Source organism: Gastrolobium bilobum, unplaced genomic scaffold (assembly GCF_033153095.1).
Source record: "Gastrolobium bilobum isolate Gb01-03AN ecotype WA unplaced genomic scaffold, APGP_CSIRO_Gbil_v1 utg2264, whole genome shotgun sequence".
Taxonomy (NCBI): domain Eukaryota; kingdom Viridiplantae; phylum Streptophyta; class Magnoliopsida; order Fabales; family Fabaceae; genus Gastrolobium; species Gastrolobium bilobum.
Window position 1 is genome coordinate 353,996 of NW_026899254.1, and position 23,441 is coordinate 377,436.

The window sequence follows — 23,441 nt, forward strand, 5'->3', positions numbered from 1 at the left end:
TATTTTGTAAAAAAAGTTCTAAAAATTATAATTATTTTTTAGTTTTTAGAATCAAACTTAAAGAATATATTTTAATTATTTACATTTTGTATTTTGATTTTTAACTAAAAAAAATCAATAATTTCAAAACAGTTTTTTCTTTTTTCTTTTTAAAGAAAAGCAACCAAACGGGCCCTAAATTCCCTATAAGTAAGCTTTTCTCCTTCGGGCCAAGAATACTAGCAAGCCTCGAAAATAAACAAGTTAACTCGAGCATGTTTGTAGCTCAATTTATTATCAATTTAATAAGGCTTTCAGGGTGTTAACTTGCAGGTTGAATTTGCAAATTAAATGAGAAATAGAAGAAATATTTTGACAGGGGATATTAGGATTCAAATCTTAGTCATGTTTTTATCTAATCTAATTGGATTCCATATTAATTAGTCTGGGTTAATATTGAAAACTAATATTATTATCTAAAGGATTCAAACTCCCCAGCTTTTTTTTATTCTTATTTGATTATCTAATGGAGAGAGTTAAATAGACTTATTAACTATAAAATATATAGAGTACAACTCAAAATCCAAAAAATAAAAGTATATATTAAGACCTTGTATATTTTGAAGAAATCTTCGAATCGAGTGAGAAAGTCTCCGTCACCTGCACGTAATTAATTAAGAAAATAAAATCAGTTTTAAGAAGAATACTAAAACCAAACCATATGGATGAACATGGAGGTAGCAATGCCATGAAATTAATTGCAGTTAGCAGGGTTCATAAAAGCGGTGTCACTGGGAAAATTAAGGTAAAGATTAAGACAGTCCAATGGATCGAAAAATGCTGTCATTTAACAATCGGAAGCTAGCAAAAGAGAGATGGGATAAGGAAGGACCTTGGGTGCGAAAAATGCAAGTTTTTCTTCCTCACTGTTCTTTGATGCCAATCTTATATATGGAATAACAAGCATATAAATATATTAAATTATTATGGCAAGTAATAAGTAAATAAATAAATAAATAGTAATTAAAAAAGAAATATTCTAATCTAGTCAAATTTTGGTGATTCCTAATAAAATGTCAAGATAAATCATGCAGAAATACATAAAAGGAAATGACAAAATTGTAAAAAAAAAAATAAAAAAAATCATATTTTGTTATTATTATTTTCAAATTATTGAGTCTTTGGATTTTTTTATACAAATAAATAATACATGCACATATTATTTTAAATATAAATGTACATTTCGCATCTTTTTCTTTATTTCTTTTCCATTTAGGTTTACAAAAATTTCCAGATTTGCAATCATAATCATATTGTGTGAAGGGTTTACCATGTGAACAATATTAATTATGGTAAAAGGTCAAAAGTTGAAACTACCAAAAAAAAAAAGGTCAAAAGTTGAAAGTTTCACTTACCACATATGCACATTAAAACGTATTGGTTTGATTCCCCCTCCTCTTGTGCGTTCAATATGATTTAACTACTGTAAAGGTTTTAATGTCCCTGAGAAATTTTTTCAATATAAATCAACTAGCTAATAATAATGAAAAATAAATGTTTCACGTTACTTTTCTTATATCATTTTTAATTATACCTGTTAATGATATACAAATGTTTTGCTGTTAACCATCAATTATCATATATGGTAATTGATTTAGTCCTTTAACCAAATAATTATTGATAAAAAAATTTATACTTAATTAACCGATATAAAAAACTGTAAAAAAAAAAAGTGTGTGAATATAAATATTAATTAATAATGGTCTCAAATTACTCACCAGTAGGTTTTTTCTTAAAAAATTCATGAATGTAATATTCATAATATGTCTCTAACAAAATATAATCTTACATTAATGTGCTTAGTCCGTTCATAGAAATTAAGCACAATTTTTAGATAAATGTATGGCGCATTGTGAATTACAAAATGCGTATACTTTTACCAAGACCTAACTTTGAAATGATTCCTTTTAGCCACAAGGCCTCCTTAACTGCCTCTATTAAAGATATATATTATGTTTTTGTTGTGAACAAAGCCACTATATGTTGAAGATTTACCTTCCAACTCACTGTGTTCTCACCTACAATGAACACATATGCAAACAAAGATCTCCTTTTGTTCAAGTCTGTTGCATAGTTTGAGTCACAAAATCCTTTAACAACAAGCTCACTAGAATTTTCAGTAGAAAAGTTTAAACAACAATCACAAGTACCATTCAAATATCTAAATATCCATTTTACTGCATTCTACTGGTTCTTACATGAGCTACTCATGAATCTACTAACCACACTCACAACATAAGCTAAATCAAGTCTAGATCAAACCATAACATACATTAAACTTCCAATTGCATTAGAATATGGCACATTCTGCATATAATCATATTCATCCATGCTTAAAGTTCCATTTACATATTTTAATTGAAAATAGGCATCCAATGAGACAAAGACATGTTTAGAATGATGCATTGCAAATACTTGAACTATTTTCTTAATATAATGAGATTGGGTAAGAGAAAGACCTTACTTTCCTATCTCTGACAATGTCCACTCCTAAAATCCTTCTAGGTCCTAAAAGTTTCATGTCAAACTCCTTAATCAACATGTTTTGCAAATTATAATTATATAGTCAATGTCTCGAGAGGTAATAAACATGCTATCCACATAGATAAGCAAATACACACAACAATTTTGACTAGCATTCATATAATACACACAATGATCATAATTGCACCTAGCAAATCCATGTGAGATAACAAAGTTGTAAGAACCCGCACCGTTAATTAAGGAAGTTAATTAATTAATGATGAGAAATTAGGAAATAATTCCATAATTGACTCTAATAATTATGAGAAGACTTAAATAATTATAGAAAGTAATTAATAATGTTGAAAGTCGCTTTTCTGATGAAAAGTGCAGATACCGGTTCTGCTACTCGGTATAAATGTGTACCGATGAAGTATCCCGAAAAATTATAATAAGTGCATGAATATTCCTAGAATAATATGTAGGACTGTGATTTCAAGTTTCAAGTCAAAATAATGAGAACTGGTGCCAGAACTGATACTGGCTATGGAAAAGTGCCTACCGAAAAAGTACTGCGAAAAGTAAAATAAAAATATGATAAATCTTTGAAAAATGAGTAGGTTCAGAATCCTAAGTTTGGGATTAAAATGCTAAGCGTAGCTATTAGTGCTAATACAATGCAATTAAGACTTAAATAGCCTTGACATATGATTCTAGGTCAGATTTTTGCACCTCTACGTGAGTCTTTTGCTGAATCTACAAACCAGCCACCCTTGCCACCCTTCCTCTCCACTTTGTGAGCCAGGGGATCGCCTTTTCTCTTGGTTTCTTCACCAAATCTCTTGGGGTGAGTGTGCTTTGGTCTTGTGAGAATGCAAAGTGCCTCCTTTCTGAGTTTAACATCTGGTTTGTGAGGTCTTTGGGGGCTGACTTCTTGGTGGGAGTCTTGGGAGCCATTGTTATGTCATTTTGTGCTTCAAGGTGTGACCTTTGAAGAGAAAGGACTCTCCTTGGTGTGCCATTTTCGTGCACATTGAAATCAGAACCTTGAGGAGCTGTTTGGTGAGCTCCAAGAGCACTCCTTCCTCTGTTTTGGTGCTAGGGGTAAGTGTTGAACCTTTATCATGAGTTTCAATTGTGTAAGGGTTGAGTCTTGGCATGTTAATGAGTTAAACAAGTAACCAACCTGTTTATGAACCTAAAAGAGAATAAAGATGCATGCTTTAACATTTTAAAGTGTTAAAAACCGAACCTTTGGAGTGATATCTTGCGAAATGCAGAAATTGCATTCTGTCACGAAATATCCGAATATTGATATCTGGATATGATATCCGGATATTGGTATCCGGATATGGGGTCTGTTGATATCCGGATATGCATATCCGGATATCGGGATATCCGGATATGTCCCCGACAAATATCCGGATATTCTGGGTTTGCGTGAACAGTAACGGTACTGTTCATACAGAACTGAGTTATGGGTTTGTGGACCCTAGATTGATGAAGTTGGACTTCTATAATGACTTGTTAAGTCAGAATCTAAGTGATTTAGGGCTTGTGGCTTTGTAAGAAGCCTAAAGACATGAAACGTAAAGGAAAGGCGTTGTCTTTATGTCATATGCTTGTTGTGTTTGAATATTGATATGATTGTTGGTCCAAAACAGATTGTGATTCTGCTGTGTGTGGACTTTGAGCTTATGTGGACTCTTGGTTTGGATAGTTAGCTTGCAAGGTAAGCTTTCGTGTCCTCGGTTTAGCCATTGTTGGTTCCACCATACCCTATGGGGGAATGGTTTATATGCATGATGTGTTTTCATGCTTTGATGATTAGAATGCTTTTGAACTGTTAATTTTAAGGGCCTTATAATATGCATGTGTTGTTCCATCTAGACGGAAAATCTGAGTATGTGGCGTCATACAAGATGGTGATCCTGTGGGTGGTGTAAGTGGCGTCTTGCATTGATTGTAGGAAATAGACGTATATCCTACATTTCTCTGACCAATAGAATATCTTGACACAGATGACATGGTTATCTGTTGCATTACACTGACTTTAGAACTTATATTATATGACTGCTTTTAGAACTTATATTGCACATATAAGTGAGCTTGGGGTGGAAGATCCTTGAGGACCCCTTGTCTTACTGAGATTTCTGTTTAGAGATCTCACCCCACGCTTGGGACATATATTTCAGGTTCAGGTAATGCGGGAGTTGAGACCTCTAGCGGCAGGAGGCCGGAGCTTAGCTGATATTTCTGCTTTTATGATGATATGCTTGGATGCTGATCTGTCTTGCATTTATTATCTTGTTTTTGGATTGGAGACTACTGTTGGGCCTTGTTGCCTTATTTGATGAGTATGGGGGTTGTCCATGTCACATTGATTTCTGTTATGTTTGAGTTTATCTGAATTGTATAATGCATCAGGATATTGTTCGAACTACGTGTTGTAGATCTGTGACTTAGATACTAACACTTATATATATATTGAGGTATTTCAGTTAGTTGTCTTTTGCAATTTACATACAGGCAATGTTTTTGTAATGAATTAAGTAATTCAACTTGGTAATGATAATGACGCATAATTGAAAGTAAAAAGTTATTCCGCATTTATAATTAAGCGTGGCTTAATACGATGACATGTTAACAAACCGGGCATGCACGAGGTGTTGCAAAAGTCATCAAATCTTTTGTACCACTGCCTAGGTTATTGTTTAAATCCATACAACGATTTCTTAAGCAATCACACCTTATTCTCATAACCTTTCTTTATGAAGCCTTTAGGTTGCTCCATAAAGATCTGTTCCCCGAGGTTTCCATGCAAGAATGTTGTTTTAACATCTAATTGTTCTAATTCTAGGTCAAATGCAGCCACAGAAGAAAGTATTAACCTAAGAAATATGTTTAACTACATGGGAGAAAATGTCATGATAGTCAACACATTTTACCTTTGAGTAGCCTTTAGCTATCACCCTAGTCTTGTACCTAGCCTCCTCCATACCAGGGATTGTTGGTTTCCACCTAAACACCTACTTATATCCAATGACTCTCTTCCATTTTGGACGATATACTAGAATCCAGGTCTGGTTCTTCTTGAGTAACTGTATCTCATCCTTCATTGCCTTCAGCCATTTATCTTTTGTTTTAAGTTGCATAGCCTCTTCATAGGTTGTTGGTTCTTCTAACTCCAAGTTTTAGCCAACCTGCAAATCAAAAGCTATAATGTCATCATGGACAAACCTGCTAGGAGGTTTTATATTCCTCCTAGCCCTATCTCTGGTTAACTGATAATCTGAGAGTGTTGAACTCTCTTGATTATCATCAGAGTGTATTTCTTCTGGGGACATTAGTGGCTTGATCATGCCCTTCATCATGATTAGTGTTTTCTTCATGATCTATTGTTGGATCAAGTTCATTAGAAATCTACCTTGTCGAAGCTGAATGATTCACCTCCAACTGAACTCTATCAGAAGTGTTCTATTGTCCTTTATCCTATAATATGTCTTTGTAGAATATTAATTCATCAAAGATAACATCTCTGCTAATAATACACTTTCATTTATTAATCACAATTTATACCCTTTAGTCCCTGAAGAATATCCAATAAAAATTGACTTAGGTGCGCTAGGATTTGCACGAGTCAGAAACCGATGTAACTCATATTTGGAGGTTTTCCAGACCATTTTTCCATTGTTGTCTTAAGATATTACAGATAAAGGACGCATATTTATAATATGGCAGGCCGTTGACACAACTTCTGCCCATAATACCTTCCCAAGGCCAGAATCAGATAACATACATCTGACCTTGTTCAGAATCAATATATTCATTATCTCAGCAATACCATTATGTTGAGGTGTTTCCACATAAGTTCTATGCCTTAAAATACCATGTTCCTTGCAAAAATTAGAGAATTGGTTATTAAAAAATTCCAGTCCATTATCTGTCCTAAGCACTTTTACATTCCTTCCTTTCTCAGTTTCCACTTGATTTTTTCATTCCTTAAAATAATCGAATGCTTGGTCATTTTGTTATAAGAAATAAGCCCATACTCTCTTAGAATGAGTTTATCACAAAGAGAAAGTAATGACAGCTAGATAGGGAACTGAGAATATTGGAAGAATCCTATAAATCATAATGAACATAATCAAGGGGCCCCCTTTGTAACATTTATGCCCTTTTAGAAATTTACCTATGGGACTTGCCCAAAATACAGTTTTCAAAAAAATCAAGAGGTGTAAAACTTTTAAATTTGAGGCTCCGTTGTTTATGTAACTCCTAAGGCCCCTGATTATTGATATAACATAACCTTTTATGCCATAACATCATTTCATAATGCTTATTTGAAGCAACACATGACACATTCTTTATTGCCTCACCATTTAATATGCATAAACCATTCTCTAAAACTCCTTGCATGGATACTAATGTTCCCTTAACAACTTTAAAGACCCTTGTTTCATTTCTGAAAGTGTAGCCACAAGAATCTAAAATCCCTAAGGATATTAGATTTCTTCTCAAAAAAGGAACAAGTCTGACATCTATCGAAACTTTAAAGGTTCCATTTCCCATCCTAAATCTAACTGGACCATTTCCTATAACAAGACATATATGGTCATTTCCCATCAATATCTTTCCTCCCTCGATAGGCTTAAATCCCAAAAGTCATTTTTTTATGGGTTTCATATGAAAAATGCACCTAGAATCCATCAGCCACTCCCTTTCATGAGATTCATTTGATAATAGAGTAAATATCATTTTGGTCCTCAGCAAATTTCACGATACCCGTTTTAGTTCTTAGCAAATAAAAAAGCTATTCTTGGTCCCTAAGAAATTCAAAATGGACCCATTTAGTTGAAATCGGGTCCCTCAAAAATTCAAAAAAGACCCACATTAGTCCCTCAAAAGGACTAAAATGGGTCCATTTTGAATTGCTTAAAGACCACGAATAGCCTTTTTAGTTGCTAGGGACTAAAGCGGGCATCGTGAAATGTGCTGAGGACTGAAAATGGTATTTACTCTTGATAATATTAACACTTCAACAATATCAAAATCTCCCTATAGATTGACATAATCTGTCTTATTATTTTTCTGGTTTGTGGGTTGAGGTTTCCCCTTCTGAAGATAATTTTTCTTAAAGCATCATTCTTTATGACACAAGTTTACCCTTGAGTTGGATCTTATTCTTATTAGAACTATTATTATTTTTCCACTTACTTTTATTGTGCCCTTCTCAAGACAGGTCACAGGCCGATAATTATATTCATAACAGGTAACAGGCTAGGTCAGACTGACACATTTAAATACAAACTTAGCCTTTTAAGATCAAAGCCCGGCTCGGCTCGACCATTAACACCCCTACAAACAATTCACCCAGGTGAATGCTAAGGACATGACTGTAAAATGAAAATGAAAAAAAAGCTCTTGATACCACTTGTAAGCTTTTTACCAACGCAAGAACTCAACATTACGGATAATAGAACAATTTAAAAGAAGTACACTAAGAACTTTACTTGTTCAGAAACTAGTGATGAGCTAGGTTCCTATGTCCAAAGGGTAAATGAGTTAAATTCCCTGGCTAATTGCACTAATAAGAAAAATAAATACAAATTGTAGCAAGTACATAAATCAAATACCAATTAAACCTAAAATACAAGCACAACTGAAGATTGCCGAAAAACCAAGTTGCTATAACTTTGCGATAGACCTCAACAGCTCCACCTTCTTGAATCATCCAAGAACCTTCACAATTCAAAGAAAATATCTCCTTTATTATAACCAGAGAAGCACACAAGGGAAACTAGCAAGAAATCACTCAAGAACACGATTAGTACACACTGAAGGTGATTTTATGTAGAAAATTGTAGCAGAGCTCAAGAACATTTTCGAAGCATGAGAGAGAGAGAAAGAGATGTGTAACAGTAATTGATAATCACGTAAAAAGTGAACCACACCTATTAAAGTACAGACTTCAGCAATTACAAAACAAACTATCATGACTACAACAAACAACATCAGTAAAAAGTGAAACACAACAACTACTTAAACACATTCAACGATAATGCGTTTTGGGTAATATAAGAGTAACATATAGTTTATAGAAGAGGTTTATGTTAAGGGCATTACTTTTCTGCCGCAACCGCAGAAAAGTAGTGAATGCCTCATAGACAAAAACGAAACCCACTATTTTTTTTTTAATTTTTTAATCAAGATCTGGTGTGGTATCTTGATAATTTTGTGTTAAGGTAACTGCAAAAATATTTTTGCCTTATATTAATTAATCAATTATTTATTAATTTTCATACTAACTTTTTTCCTAACTTTTTTTTTTTTTAGTTCGTGGTTGGTAATTTGGCATGATTTTGAGTTATAGGTTTTTTTTTTCCCTCCCTATTTGTCTATTGCGGCATATGTTACTGTGTGCCACGTTTACTTGAGGAATAATGCCTTGGCAGTAAACCTGAATAGTGTTTATCTAAAATCTGAAGTGTGTTTTTACCAAAATAAAAAAAATAAAAAAATCTGAAGTGTGTGAATTATTTTATTTTATTTTGGTAAACAAGTGTGTGAATTATTTTAACTATTGTGTAAGCGAAAGGAGAAAAAAAGAGGAAAAAATGAAAGTGTAACACATGGACTTGTAAATTCTCATGTACACAAAAGTCCTCACGCATTATTATCAATTAGCCTAAACCATTGACTCTCCACTGGTAATGGAAGACTGAAGAAAATCATCGATGAATTAAGGGATAAAATATTATAATAACGAACTCAATATCATATTTTAACCTAAAATCTTAATATTTTATTTATATAATTATCACTTTAATTCATTTCTAACGTAAAGTTGAATTCCTAATATTCTCCCCCTCCCCCTCGAGTTTAATTTGATCCCCTCTCTCGATAAATCCAAACTGAGCCAACGATCATCATCTCCTAGAAATCTAGTTCTTTCAATATTAATTTTGAATCTTACGGTGAACTTGTGAAACTCTTGCACAACACTCTCTCTACTAATAAAATTACGATCACTTATTTATACCCAAAACAAAATTGGGATTATGCACTAATAAATTTAGAAATTAACAATTAGTGCTTGAATTTGATACCAATACGCCACAATCTGATGATTTCTTAGTTCTTAAACAGAGAATACAGGATTAGTATGTTATGGTTCCTGCTAGGTAGATTTTCGAGGAGAAGAATTTCAGTAATTTCGGAGCACCATTTAGTCAGTAGTTCAAATGAATCAAAATTATACAATTAATCAGGAGAGAGAAGAAATAAAAAATAATTTTTTATCCAAATGTCATCTCTTGAATGGAATGACCACATGGGATCTGGAGCACAAAAAAAAAAAAATCGATTTTGGAGGATCAAGTCAATAGAATCACCAACAATTTAAGAAGAGTTACTTGAAATATTATAAAAGAACAATTTCTTTAATGCAAGCTATTATTAAGCTCCAGCCCCAGATAACCATACTGTACTATTAATATATATCCAATCTACTCATAAGCATAAACTCATGCATAGATACATGAGTGCAATGAAAAGCAAAATCCACCGTCATACTCTGCTACCTAAATTCATTTATGAACATAATGAAATCCGCAGAGAAAAAACACACTGAAGTATGTAGAAAACAATATACAGATGTGTCACAATCTAAGCCACATTCGACTTAATTCCAACTATGGACATGAGAAAATGGAGCTTTTCATTGATTTCAGCAGGGTCGCAGGAGTTCTCCTTGAGAAAAGTGGGGGGCTCAACTCCAATGAAGATGTAGAGAGCCTTCAATTCATCTGCACATGATGCTTGTGTTGTACCTTCATATCCTACTACCTTCCGAATGACATGAATCTGTTTCCATATGTTCTCTTCATTGAATACAGCCTGCAAAAGTTAGTGTAAATAGCTTGACAGTGATAATATATGTGGGAGCAAAGCATTAAGCATATCTCAATATCCTAATTTCACATGGTAAGACCAAGTTTACTTCGCCTATAATTAACACCATGAACATGATCTTATGCATTTTACTTGTTGAACGCTCTGAATGCACATAGATGTCTTCAGTCTCTACTATACTTTAGCTTTAGTTTCATATTATTTACTATTTCTGAATTGTGGTTGATACTTGATGGGCCTATACTAGCCAGTAAGACCAAGTTTAACGGTTTAACCATGCACTAGGAATAGAAATTGATAATACTAGTCAGTTTGGAATCTTCTATACATGTAATTATTTCCACATGGAATCGAAGGCAAAGTTGAAGTCCATAAGCAAATTATAATGGCTTTAGAATTCAAAGAACCAATATAAATCCTATTGAACCAGTTCTTAACAACATAAAAATAATTATTACCATGTCGTAAAGTATATTTAGATATTCACTTCATCATATAGTAACAAGAAGACTATTTGAAAATACACATATATTAGGGTCTGACCTCACGAGAAGGGCACATAATGTTTTCTATAGAGGAACATTCAGATGGCCTAGACTCATGTTCTACAGACGAAACAAGAACCTCCATAGAATCTGTATGCCCATCAACCATAACTTTCGAAGATTCTGCAAGCATATAAATTAACTCAGATATCAGGACTCAAAACATATATTAGCCCTAATACAGAATGGAAATGGCAAACATATTCTATGGCCTAACCTTCTTGCAAATCAATTGTATATGTGTTTCCGTCAAACAAATCTAGCCCGTTTTCATCAGCAACTTCTCTGGCATCTGCATCTGACGAGTCCATAATTTCATTATATTCATGCAACCGAGATTCTGGATTTACAAAGTCAGAAGTGTAACTATCTAATTCCCCTTCATGCTGTATAATAGGGCCATCTGGTAGAGGCTTCACCTTCAGGTCCTCTTTAACAATTATTTGGATGTCAGTTTTTTCGCCTGTAACATCAGATGAGTCCTCAGCTGCTGAATTATTATAAACCTGCATTTCTATCAGCAGATCTCCAACTTCTTCATCTGGAATAGTCTCAGCCAGTGGCTTCTGTGAGTCATTTGCATGATCAACTTTTTTTCCTTCTACTAAACCTCTTATAGGTTCACCTGATTCTACTTCATTGCAGATAGTATTCTTATTTTCATCATTTCTTGACTGAAGCACCTCCTCACATACTTTTGGAGCTTCTTCCTTTCTCACATCTCCTTCAGTCACCCCAATGATGCAATGGGGTTTGTCTTCCCATGCTACCCCTGTATTTTCAACACCTGAACCATTTTTTTGGTCACTTTCATTTGTCCCTCCACGGATTCCTTTTACATGTTCTCCTCTCCTATCAGTCCTACCCTCATCTCTAATTTTTTCTAACAGCCCCTTTGTTTCTCTATGTAAATCTGATTCCTCCATGTCACCTTCTATGGCCTGATCCCGAAATTCCCCTGAAACAACTGTTGTGACCTCAAAGGGTGTCTTAAATTCTTCAATTTCATTGCCAATCTTATCAAGGCTCTCAATTATTGTTACTACTCCATGGCCCTCACTCATTGGTTGCTCCCCATTACTTTCTCCTCTTAGGTGTCCTTCCATTCCATCATCACTGAAATGGTCACTACTTTCTTCCTTAAAGCCATTGTGTTGGATGACATCAGTGGCATCTTGCGAATGTGACAGTTCTGGCTCATCCTCCTTCTTCACAACCCCTTGTCCATAGTCATTTTCCGATGTCATATTTTTCTTATTAGCCATATATTGAACAGAAACCATAGCAGTGCCTCTCTTAGTTTCATCTCCGAGGCCTTGTTCCACTTTGCTTATGTGTATTATATCAATATCTGGCTGAAAACACCCCTTTTTAAGATGCAGAGGATACTGAGGAGTAGGCCTAGGGATCAACTTACTCATCAAATTCTGAGTGCAAGCATGGCTCGCCAAGAAGAAGGCATAAGGCATAGAAACAGCAAGGCCAATAGCAGAAGCAATAAGAAGAGGTGGAAGAACCAACGGTGCAGAAGACATTACGAAACCAGCCACTAAGATCTTCTTTCCCAGCGTGAGTCCTCTGTTGAACACCCACCTCACCTTGCCACCATTCTCTTCATCTTCTACTTCTTCCATTTCCAACCTATATAAATATATATACCAATACCATCCAAAGTTGAAGCAAACTCGTTCTTTCTCTATCTATGTGTGTATGTTACAACTTGCAACAGCATCAGCAATTGGATTAAGTCAATAGAGTGAAAATTGTTTGAAAAGAGAATAATGAAGGGAAGAAGGAAAACATAAGAAGAAGCCGAATTAGAACTTTACCTGAACCGAACATAAAAATAAGCTTGAAATTTCAAAGAGTATGCTTCACCTTCAGTACTCTGGCATGGCCAAATCCATTTATTAATTAATTCATTTTGGTGAAGAAATGTTGCTTCATCATTCATATGTGGTTTCTGATGACACGTGCTAGAAAGAGAGGAATGACAGCTGCAGGGAATTCAGAATACCACGCTTTCTTTTGCATGCAGCATTCAAATATGTATCCAAGCATTAATTAGTTTCATCTAAATAAAAATAAATCATATATATATATATATATATATATATATATATATATATATATAGAGAGGTAGGATCTTTTGAACCGGTGTCAAATTTGAAGTTTGACACCTTATCTGAGAGCCGTTAGATAAAAAAAAAATCAACGACTCTGATTTGTAAACATGTGATATCATTGATCTTTTTTGATCTAACGGATCTCATATGAGGTGTCAAATTTCAAATTCAACACCGGTGTCAAATGATCCTACCTCATATATATATATATATATATATATATATATATATATATATATAGAGAGAGAGAGAGATAAAATCATTTCTGCAACTCATATATAGGTAACCCCGGGGTGTAGCTCAGTTGGTAGCATGTTGAGCTCGAGGTATCGGGCTCGTGAGTCTAAAGGGCTTGGAGTTCGAATCCTGCGAGACGCACTTTGGGGCCAGTGGAGAGTCCTATACCGCTTCAATCCACAGAAGGGATTAGTTTCATCGCGAAGGGGTGGGGATACCCTTGGGTTTACTAAAAAAAAACAAAAAATCATTTCTGCAGCCGCTTTACGTACAACAATGACATGTGTATGGTTATGATTCCCCACATGTAATGCTTTCATTCATTGTATGATTATGATTTCCTGCATTTAATGCATACAAGCATATGTATGGTAAGAAGTATTTGATTGTTGCACGTACAGCAGCTGCAAAAATATAAACCCTATATATATATATATATGTGTATATATATATATATATATATATGTATATGGGATAAGTTATTCTACCTACTTTTTTTTTTACCTACCTTTGTTTACCACTGTCCAACACCGTTGGATCAGAATCTCAAACATTATTTTATCATTTTTCTCTCTTATTGAGATTCTGATCTAATGGTGTTGGAGAGTGATAGACAGACGTAGGTAGAAAAAAGAAGTAGGTAGAATAACATGTCCTTATATATATATATATATATATATATATATATATATATATATATATATATATATATATATATATGGCTTATCGTTTCTCAAGCTGCTTGAGATAATGTTATTTCCGGCTACTAAATCATAATCATACAAAGATGGATCAACGGTGATAAAGAAGAGAGAGAAAAAGAGAATCATAACCATTCAAAGGTGAATCAATTAATATAAGAAAATAAATAAACAAAACGACGTAGTTTTGGGGTAGCCAAAGATAAACATATCTCAAGCAGCTTGAGAAATATTATTTCTACGTATATATACCGAAAAAGGACTTATCATGAAGTCTCTTTTCCTACCACTCTTACTTCATTGTCCATGCCAACCACTTTTTTATTTTTTATTTTTTTCTTCAAGGTGGACCCTATCCCTTTCTCTATCTATAGGAAAACTTCTCATGCAATATGAGAAGTTGTAAGCCATATATATATATATATATATATATATATATATATATATATATATATATAGGGCACGATCATCTTACACCGGTGTAAGAATAATAAATCTTACACCAAATCTTAACCGTTGATTTTCGTGCATCCAACGGTTATAATTTATTAATAATTAAAAATTAATTAATGAGTGGTTCCAATTAGGTGTGTTAACGGGCCGAGCCGAGCTGAGCTTTGATCTTAACGAGCCAAGCCTGTATTTAAACGTGTCCGACTGGCCTTAGCCTGTTACCTGTTACGAATATAATATTGGCATGTGGCCTGGTTTATTTACAAAAAATAAAAGCCTGTGCGAAGCCTGTTAGCATGTTAAAGAATAAAAATAAGAGAACAGAATTCCACAAAAAATCAATTTCCAGATAGAAACCTTAGCTTTCAATTTGCAGCAATAATTTACAAAGTCTACAATAAATAAACAAAATTAAAGTGAGAGAAGGTAGATAACAGGTTATATTATCTTAGCCCATTATAAAAAAAGTGCCAACAAAAATAAAAATAAAAATAAAATAAAATAAATAAAAAATAAATTAACACAAACGAGCAGTGCACAGTGGAACGAATGAGTTTTTGTGGGTTTGTTTGTGTGAAGGAGGATGAAGGATAATATAGAACATCACTAGTAATTCCATAAATATACATAAATTCAATATATATCCAAATAGCATAATATAGAACAAAATCATTCAAAAAGTCTGTTAAACCAATAAAATGGGGTGAAATAAATTGATGAGAGAGAGTTATTACAAGTAGTATAAAAAGTATAAATAAATATTTATATACTAGGCTAGCCTGGGACGCTCTAAGGCCAAGCTTCTGAATTAGAGCCTGAGGCCTTTTTATTAAACGAGCTTTTATACAAGTCTAAGCCTGGTTCCAACACAAGCTTTTATTAAACGAGCTCAGGCCTTTACGAGCCGAGCCAAAGGCCCCTGAAAGGCCCCTGGCTCGTTTACCACCCCTAGTTCCAATGAATCTCAACCGTTAGATGCACTGAAATCAACGATTAAGATTTGATGTAAGACTTATTATTCTTACACCGGTGTAAGTTGATCTTGTCCCTATATATATATATATATATATATATATATATATATATATGAGAAAAATATTTCTGCAGTTACTGCAGATAAGTTATCTGCATTTATTCCCAAAACGACGTCGTTTTGGTATTGAAATCTTAAAAAATTATAAATATATATATATATATATAATATAAGATTAAATTATTTCCAAACTTACACTGATGTAAAATGATCCTGAATCGTATATATATATATATATATATATATATATATATATATATATATATATATATAGGGCTTAACATTTTTGCAGCCGCCGTAGATAACACTCTATACAGCTGACACAGAAAAGTGGGCCCCACGACATTTAAAAAAAAAAAAAACAAGGATCCGATGCCGTATCCTAGGATCTGCACGCGGATCCTGGCTAGCTGTAGGTCATTTTGCCATATATATATATATATATATATATATATATATATATATATATATATATATATGAGGTAGGATCTTTTGACATCAGTGTCAAACTTCAAATTTGACATTGGTGTCAAAGGATCCTAATATATATATATATATATATATATATATATATATATGAGGTATGATCCTTTGACGGTGTCGAATTTGAAATTTGACACCTCATCTGTGAGCCGTTAGATAAAAAAAGATCAATCAAAAAAGATCAACATTGATCTTTTTTTATCTAACGGCTCACAGATGAGGTGTTAAATTTCAAATTCGACACTGGTGTCAAAAGATCCTACCTCTATATATATATATATATATATATATATTATGTTGGGTAAGCCAATGTACCTCTCTTGTTTATTTGTTTTTGTTGGGTCGTGGACTGGTATTACTTGGATCTCATTGCAAAAAGGGATTGGGCCAGGGAAGGACTTTGTTTAGGGATAGGAGCAGGTGCAGGTCACGTGCTTGCTGCTCTATGACCCTGTTTATTCTTGGCTGTAGTTTCAAGTTTCAACTTTGAATGAATAAAGAGGAAGAGGAAGAGGAAAAGAGGGGAAGTTGGTAGCAGTTAGCAATAGGCATGAGAATCGTTCGGAGAGATCTCGTACGGAATGGACCTGGTAGCGTTAAGGTGCAATTCCAATTCTATATAGTCTCGTTGATTCGTTTTTTTTTTTTTTTTTTTTTTAAAAAAACAACAAATTTGTTGGTTACGGTTTTGATATGCAGATGGTGCCAGTGGATTCGGATGATCTATGGTATGCATATAACTTGATAGCTCCAGGAGACTCTGTCATGGCTGTTACAGTCAGGTACTCAACACAGGCACAGACTCTTTCTGAATGCGTGGATTGGAGAATTTTCTCATTTTCGTATTCGTTGAACTCGTTACTTGTTGTAATAGGAAGGTTCTTAGAGAAGTAGCTTCTGGCGGACGAGAAGCGGAACGTGTCAAGCTCAAATTGGAAATTAGAGTTGAAGAGGTACTTTCTCTCATCTCACGTGTCATGTTACAATAGGGTTTCAATTTACTTTTTTATGAGTCTTGTCTTATCTCTATTCTTTCCAGATTGCAGATTATGACAAAGAAGGTTCTGTTTTACGTGTTCGCGGCAAGAACATTTTAGAGAATGAATATGTCAAGGTAGTGTTAACTGCAACTGCCATCTCAATTCTAACCCCAAACTGTTACTGCTAAATTGAAGTTTTTATCTTTGTAACTCACTGTCACTCACACTCACTGCAGATAGGAGCATTCCATACTTTAGAACTCGATCTACAGCGACCTTTTGTGCTCAGAAAGGTATTCTCTTAAATCATTATGCTTCCTGTTATTGTTCCTTTTATGTTGTTATATGCGTGCTTCACATACATAAAAGCTAGATCTTTTGCTTGCGTATAAGAATTATGCATATAACACGGAAAAAATAGAAAGAAAAATAAATAAATTAGGGAAGTGGAATATTTAAGAAAATCACTCATAATATTTTCCCCTCTTTTGAATAATCATGATCTCTGAATATTAGGATTTGCCTTTTGTAGGACGTTTGGGATTCTTTGGCTTTGGAGGTACTGCAGCAGGCCACCGGTATGTTATCAGTTATCTGAGTCTGCCAATTTTATAATAGACATTTATACTTATGGGAATTGAAAGTTAGTGTAACCAGTTTGCAAGGGAATTTCAGTAACTGCTAATTTGAAGATATTTCTTTAACAGTACAAATATCAGCCTGTCTATTCATTTTTCCTGACATTGGACCTGACAAATGTACCTATGATCAAAATGTTGAAATAGGCATTTTTCCCATTTAAGTACGCATTGTAAGGCAAATGGTGGAAATCTCATTCATATTTACTAAGCAACATGGAAGTCATAATCATCTTCTGATCAGATCGTAGTATGATTGTTTTTGTAAAACTGTAAATCTTGGTAATCAATATGGTAAATTAAAACTCCATGCATATTTTGCAGATCCTGGTGCAAGTGCTGATCTAGCTGTTGTGTTGATGCAAGAAGGATTAGCCCATATCCTCCTTGTTGGTAGAAGGTACTAGTAACTTTCATTTGAAATGGGTTTGATATATACATTACTTATAATAGCATTTTATACAGAAGATATTTAGACTACTTGGTCAGCATTCTATAATAGTAGGACGGTTGGTTTGAGGTGTATTTGATTTTTGTGCCGGGAACCGCAAACTCTGTATATTAAATAGATGTTCTTCTTGTTGACATTCTAGTTAACTTTTGACGTGTAATTTTGTCATCGCAATGAAATGATTCATCTTATTACGACTGATTAAACAGTGTGACTGTTACACGTTCACGGATAGAAACTTCAATTCCTCGCAAGCATGGGCCTGCTATTGCTGGTTATGAGTCAGTATGTTGTCTCTCTCTCTATTGGAGTGATTTGTTAGTGAATGAATTCAGCAACTTGGGTGTCATGATTCTAAAGCATTATCCTCCGTTTTGCAGGCTTTGAATAAGTTCTTTGAGAATGTTTTGCAGGTAAATTGAGCACAAGGACTTATAATTCTTATGTTTAGCATTTATTCTCATTAGTGATATATATGGAATATATAAAATTTAAAATGGGTTTACTATGATTTATAAAACTCCTTTTTCAATCAAAAGGGATTTATTAAATTTATAGAACTACTGCTAATGATATGCTGCAAAATCAAATACCCCTCATAGCTCTATAACCTGATGTGTGTTATGTGTGGCTCTAGCTCCGAAATGGCTCCTCATTCTTTCTTACTGACACTTCCATACCCATGGTAATGTGAGATGCCTGTGCTGATATCATATCCATGTACCTAACTTGGGCATCTTGCTCAAGAATCCAATATATGCATAATCCAGTAACATTAGATGCCTGGATGAGGATGCCCGTGTATCAAATATCTCTATTGTATAAATGATTTTGTCTGTCTTTGTTTCTTTGTCCTTTGCTTCAGAGGAAATCATATCCTCATCTTTTGTTGTATTCTTTCTTTCTTCTCTTTAATAATATTATATTTCTTCTTTTATCCAACAAAAGTGTAAAAGGGGCATTTACAAGTTTAATGGATTTTACCAATATTTGTTTCAGGCTTTCTTGAAACATATAGATTTTAACGTGGTTCGTTGTGCTGCGATTGCAAGTCCAGGATTTACAAAGGTACATAACTATTCCCTGTTCGTTTTATTTGGCTTCATTCTTAGTGAGCATTTACAAATTATATATATATATATCAATAATAAATATATTTATGTTTAATGATTTGTACATGCATATGGTTAGACAGGATTTTTATAAAGTGTTTATTATACTTATATTTTATGTCTCTATTTCTGTTTCAGGATCAGTTCCATCGTCACTTATTTTTGGAGGCTGAAAGAAGACAGCTACGACCTATTATTGAAAACAAGTCGCGCATCATTCTTGTTCACACAAGTTCAGGATACAAGTATGGTTACTTTCTTCATTGCATCTTCTCCTCTCTTTATGAAAGCTTTGTGAGGTAACTAGCATTAAGTTAAACATTTGAAAATTGTTCAAAACAAGTCGTGCATCATTCTTCTGCTCACAAGCTCAGGATACAAGTATGGTTGCTTTCTTAATTGCATCTTCTCTTCTCTATTACTACTTTTTAGGAGTATATGAAAGCTTTTTAAGGTAACTAGCATTAAGTGACACATTTAAAAATTATTCGGGTCAATTAGATGTAGCTTGACTTAAAATAATTTTTCTTATGTGATATGCTGTATAATGTGCCCGTCTTTAACACTTGATTCAACAAAGTTGTATTTGAACACATATTGTTTGAGAATGGTGACTAAAATAAGTTTGGTAATTGCATCTGCTGATTCTGCTCCATCTATAATGTTTTGAATGAATGCCAAATCTCATATGCCTGCCTGTCAAAGACATCCGCTATTTAGAATGTGAAGAACTTAAGGATGGACTTCGTAGTTCATTCACTTGTAGGTACTGCAGTGTTTGATTTATCGGATCTCTTTCACATTATAATTTTTTTATCTGTAGGCATAGTTTAAGGGAGGTTCTGGATGCTCCAAATGTCATGAATTTGATAAAAGATACTAAGGCAGCACAAGAGGTACCATCAAAACCAAAGTAGTTAGTACACTTTTTTTACTTTCCATTTTGCTCTGCTGAACATTTTCCTTATCCTGTTTACCTATTGCCTATTGATCCTGGAACAAACTTTATTCTCTCTCTTTTTCTTCAGGTTCGAGTTTTGAAGGATTTCTTCAACATGCTTTCAAATGTCAGGTTCTATTTTTGAGATGCTTTTGTTTGGCTTGCCTTATGTTTATGGTTGGAATGTCAAATTCCGTATTTAAAAATTCTAGTTGCCAATGATTTGAGAATTATTTATTTTTAAGAATGGAATGGGTGAGAGGCACTAAATTTAGGTGGATCAATAGGGTTTTTGTTTAACTTTTATTTGCTCATAATCATATCATGTCTAAAAGAAGAATATTGATCTTTCAGTCAGTTGCATGATTAATTGCCTTAATGTCTTTTAGATGCGTACTTGATTAAAGCTACTTAAGAGAAATACATCTTCCTTGAAATTTCCTTTTCGTTTTTCATTCTAATTTGTTCGTAAGTGTTTATAACTCAAATTCCACAATTTTTTTAATCAAAGATAAAACATTATCTCAAAACTATATGGGGGTAATTTTTTCCCTTATGAGCGTGGAAGAGCTGCTTCAAGTTCATGTAACTGTTTATTTTGAGTATGGAATATTAGGATTAGATGTATCATACGTAGATACGGATATGGGTACAAGTTTTGGATATGATACCGAGATGATGTGGGGATAAGAATTATGTTAATAAACTAGGATACATGTATGGTAGGATATGACATTAAATATATATAAAAAATTATGTATATCATCTTATAGAACGTCAAAAACCATATGAAAGCATCATAAGACCTCATAAATAGAACAACACTATAGCAGTCTACTCCATGAGTGAAGGAGAAATTTTTTTCCAGCTTAGTCATTGCAATACGTTATAAACTAACATTTATCAAGTATTCGAGTATCATGTAAGGTATCTGTATCAGATACATATTGAACACCAGTACTACAGTCATTTTAAAGTATTTGTGCCTCCTAGGTTTGACTTTATTGTATGCAGGAAAATATGATGTCAGATGTTTTTACTCTTTGTCCCAAATTGTTTAATTTCATGATGTCTGTTAAAGTTGTGCAGTTCATTATTGGAGAAACCCTTATTAAGCTTGTGTTTTATATAATGACGAGTAAATACCCTTTTTGGTCCCTAACAAAAAATACGGTCCCCATTTTAGTCCCTTACAAAAATAAATTAGTCAGTTAGTCCCTAACAAATTCAAAGTGGACCAATTTAGTTGAAATCGTGGTTCCTCACAAATTCAAAAAAGACCCATATTAGTCCCTCAAAAGGACTAAAATGGGTCCACTTTGGATTTGTTAGGGACTAACTGACTAATTTACTTTTGTAAGGGACTAAAGTGGGGACCGTGTTTTTTGTTAGGGACCCAAAAGGGTATTTACTCTATAATGATTGTTCTTTGTTAAGTACTGGATGGGCACTGTATAAGATAAAACACCCTCATTTGACCTGTACTATAATAAGTATTCTTTCTTGTGTACATTCGTACTATTGATGTAATTTTTTGCAAAAAAGAGAATTCAAAAGCCCTAAGGAAGTAGCTCTTGTTTCTCCCTTAAACTGATTGTCACACCAGAGCTGTGAAATAGCTACCTACATATTGCCTTTGCAGAATTCTAGAAAATCCTGATTGAATATTTTCGGGTTGGGACAGGATCCATCACGTGCTTTTTATGGAATGAAACATGTTGAGGTTGCCAATGAACGACTAGCAGTGCAAACTCTTCTTATTACAGATGATCTTTTCAGGTATGTTATAGCCCTAAGATATTCTGAATCAAAGATAACATGCTAGACTGTTCTATCTGATTTGGACATACTTTCACATTGTTGTATACTGCATATTTGTTTATTTCAGTCATGTGTCTTATCTCCGTTACATCCTTGGAAATGGTTTAGATCAAACATCTTTGTAAACTACTTCCATTAACTTAAAATTTGTTGTCTACTATAAAAAATAGAAATATATTTTGGTTCTGAGCTATTATAGTATCATGGTAACTGAACTTTATCTTTGCGATTTCTTTATCATCCCATTTGTTAGCTTGGGATTTGGGTTGCAATCCAGAAAATGCTCCTTTTGATGCTGCGATAGATAATTGTGACTTCAATATATCTACATGCTTTTGATTATAGGAGTTCAGATATAACAGCAAGACAAAGGTTTGTTAACTTGGTCAACTCAGTTAGACAATCAGGAGGCTCTGTCCATATATTTTCATCCATGCATGTCTCTGGAGAACGTAAGTTTATTATTTTCTTTATTCTTTGCATTTTTTCTTGGGTGGATGGAGTGTGCAATATTTATCTTAGAACCCCATGAACTGAGAACCTGTGTATAATTGAAAAGCAAGTTAGAAGTATTAGGATGATAATAGATGAACTAAAGATTTTCCTTTTTTCTCCTTCCCTCTTTTTGTTGTGGTAGCAGTAGCGTGCAAGTAAATAAAACTATTGTTCAAGCATTTATGTTCTAATTTTCTATTGTTTAAATTTAATTTTCCAATTGGACAGAGCTAGCACAGTTAAGTGGCATTGCTGCAATTCTTCGGTTTCCTCTCCCCGATCTTGAAGACATGGAGATGTGATGGATAATGTTGGTCAAACACGTTGCTGTTGGCCATGGCCCTTCTTTGTTTTTATTTTATGCTGTTCTAAAATACACAGCTGCTGTTGCAAGACTCCCTGAGAACTCCTAACGGGTTGCTGAGTTTGCCAGATACGTTGAACCGGGGACTTGTAATATAAATCAGGCAATGCTAATTAATAGTTGCAAGTTATATTCAACAGCCAGTGTAATATATTTTGGGGTGAATACTTGTGCTCCTTGGTATTTATATGTTGGAAATTTATACTTCACAGTTCCTATCATGTATATGAATCTTTGAATAATTTACATACATGCACAAAAATCACAACAAAGTGAGCATTAAATGGTGTTGATAACCGCCCCTGCCCCGACAGTAACCTCCATTTCCCACTCAAACACACCATTTTCCGCTTGCGCGCTTTCTAAAATTTCCGTGTTTATTCCAATGATTGACTTCCCATGTGGATAAAAATATCAAAAAAAAAAAAAATTGTAAAAAAAAGTGCACGCATCAAGAACAAGAGGGGGTTAACTTTTCATTATTCACTATCATTAGGTTTAACAGATTTTTAGTAGTCATATTATTTGTGCTTTTACACACATTTAAGTTTCGCTATCTTTGATTTTGATGTGCATCTCACTGTTCACAAAAGTTTGTTTTCTTAGCATTTTATATGGTATTCCAGACGATAAATCTCTTCTTTTT

General features: G+C 33.8%; 1 protein-coding gene across 2 annotated transcripts; it reads left to right on the forward strand.

The window, feature by feature from the left end:
• Window positions 1–16,482: 16,482 nt before the first annotated feature.
• Window positions 16,483–23,068, forward strand: LOC133288780 (protein PELOTA 1). Of its 2 annotated transcripts, none has more exons than XM_061486594.1 (16): window positions 16,483–16,595; window positions 16,694–16,776; window positions 16,869–16,947; window positions 17,034–17,108; window positions 17,211–17,267; window positions 17,507–17,552; window positions 17,937–18,012; window positions 18,273–18,348; window positions 18,444–18,476; window positions 19,063–19,131; window positions 19,314–19,420; window positions 19,999–20,071; window positions 20,204–20,242; window positions 21,800–21,894; window positions 22,282–22,388; window positions 22,660–23,068. In XM_061486594.1, the coding sequence occupies exons 1-16, from the start codon at window positions 16,545–16,547 to the stop codon at window positions 22,731–22,733; spliced, it is 1,140 nt and encodes a 379-aa protein (XP_061342578.1). In that variant the 5' UTR covers window positions 16,483–16,544; the 3' UTR covers window positions 22,734–23,068. The 2 variants fall into 2 exon arrangements, with proteins under 2 accessions (XP_061342578.1, XP_061342580.1); XM_061486596.1 differs by having other exon boundaries at window positions 16,881–16,947.
• The last annotated feature ends 373 nt before the right edge of the window (window positions 23,069–23,441 follow it).